The sequence below is a fragment of the Galeopterus variegatus genome, unplaced genomic scaffold (genome assembly GCF_000696425.1).
Source record: "Galeopterus variegatus unplaced genomic scaffold, G_variegatus-3.0.2 Scaffold1656, whole genome shotgun sequence".
NCBI classification, from domain to species: Eukaryota; Metazoa; Chordata; class Mammalia; order Dermoptera; family Cynocephalidae; genus Galeopterus; species Galeopterus variegatus.
Genome location: NW_007727767.1, coordinates 171,736 through 173,520, shown reverse-complemented (window position 1 = coordinate 173,520; position 1,785 = coordinate 171,736). Strand labels below are relative to the sequence as shown.

The window sequence follows — 1,785 nt, the reverse complement described above, 5'->3', positions numbered from 1 at the left end:
GATAAGAGCCATCATTGTGGCTGCTTGGTTTTTCCTCTAGCTGCTCCTGCCTTTCTAGGCAGATGGTCTGACGGCTGGATAGAGCATATTTTTAGTTTGACTCTCCTGCACTTATGGAATTGTTTTATCTATTTGTAGTTACTAGGGTTCTTTCTCCTCCAGGGCCACCAGAAGGCTTTCAAACACTGAGTAATGAGCCCTTGTCAAGTTGGGAAATAGGAAACTGCATTTAAAATGCCGTGAGCTCTGGATAAAAGGGAACATGTATCTTTTCTATTCTCTTGCCAGGTGGAATTATTTTTTCCTTTATGATGGTTCCAAGGTAAAGGAAGAAGGAGATCCAACAAGAGCTGGCATTTGTTATTTTTACCCTTCTCAGGTAAGCCGAATAGCGTTTTATTGTTCAGTAGGGATCCCATTGCCTCCAAGTGGTGATTTATCAAACGTATAGAGTTTAGGTTAGGACAGTTTTGTTTGGCTTATCCAGGCATTTAGCATTTCTAGTGTCTTATTCTTAGTTGTACTATTTTTTGTTGTTCTGATCTTAAAATTCTCAGGCAGCTCATCTAGAAAATTCCATCTTCTCTAGCTCTCTGTTACCATCGTGATTTTTTGTCTGCCCCCAATGATTTGATCAGCTTATTTTTAAAAAGCTTTTATTCAAATATATACAAAAGTAGAGAGGAGAGTGTCATGAACCCTCATCTGCCATCACTAGCTTCAACAGTTACCAACACTTCACCAATTTTATCCTAACCTATCCTAACCTCTCCATCTCTTATTTTTATTTTTTTCTGGAGCATTTTGAAGCAAGTTATAGACGTTGTGTAATCTCATCAGTATTAGATAACATCTCTATCTGAAAAGGAAATTATGTTAAACATTATCACATCTAACAAGAGTTAGAATAATTAGTAACAATAATTCCTTAAAATCATCTTATACCCAGACTATATTCCAATTTTGCTTTGTTATCTTAGATGATACTGAGTTGGTCCTTCTTTCCTTCTATCCATCTTTCCATCCTTCCATCCTTCCTTCTCTCTTTCTCGCTCCTTTTCCTAATCAGGATCCAAACAATGTCCACATATTCTATTTGGTTATTTTGTATTTTAAGTCCCTTTTATAATATTTCTCACTCACCCACTCATCCTTTTTTCTTTCCATGCAATTGAATTATTGAAGAAACCAAGCCACATGTGCAGTAGTGTTAGAATGTCCCACACTGTGATTACTGATTACTTCCTCACGGTGGTGTCATTTAATGTCTTCACTGTATTTTCTTTAAATTAGTAGTAAGATCTTGATTAGGTTTGAGTTCAGTTCTTTTAGGCAAGAATTCTTCATAGGCGGTGTGTACATTTTCTCTTGTATCACGTAATGTCTGGCTGTTCTATGGTTAAGACTGAGATTGATTCAGAGATTCTGTATATTCGCTCATGTGATTATGCTAGGCCATGCCGGCCACTCTGTGCAGGGGATTTGAATAGAAATGAAAGGCTCCTGCTTCTGCTTGAGCATGTGCCTATAATCCCAAGAACATAAACGATAGTTCTGTGCAGTCGTCTTATGTGTTCATTGTGGGTGTTCCCTAACAGTTCTCCCAGGCAGGGTTTGGCAGACTTTGTAAAGGGCCGGATAGTAAATATTTTAAGCTTTGCAAGCCACATAAGGTCTCCATCACATATTCTTCTTTGTTGTTTTACGACCCTTAAAAAATATAGAGACCATTCTTAGCTCATGGGCCATATAAAAACAGGCAATAGACTGGATTTGGCCTGCAGG

General features: G+C 37.9%; 1 protein-coding gene across 1 annotated transcript in view; it reads left to right on the top strand.

Annotated features, from left to right (window-relative positions):
* Positions 1 to 1,785, top strand: part of HPS4 (Hermansky-Pudlak syndrome 4) — a 33,514-nt gene that overhangs the window by 3,714 nt on the left and 28,015 nt on the right. The window contains exon 3 of the mRNA XM_008578283.1: positions 289 to 379. Coding sequence (XP_008576505.1) covers positions 289 to 379 — 91 coding nt within the window. The remainder of the gene's footprint in view (positions 1 to 288; positions 380 to 1,785) is intronic.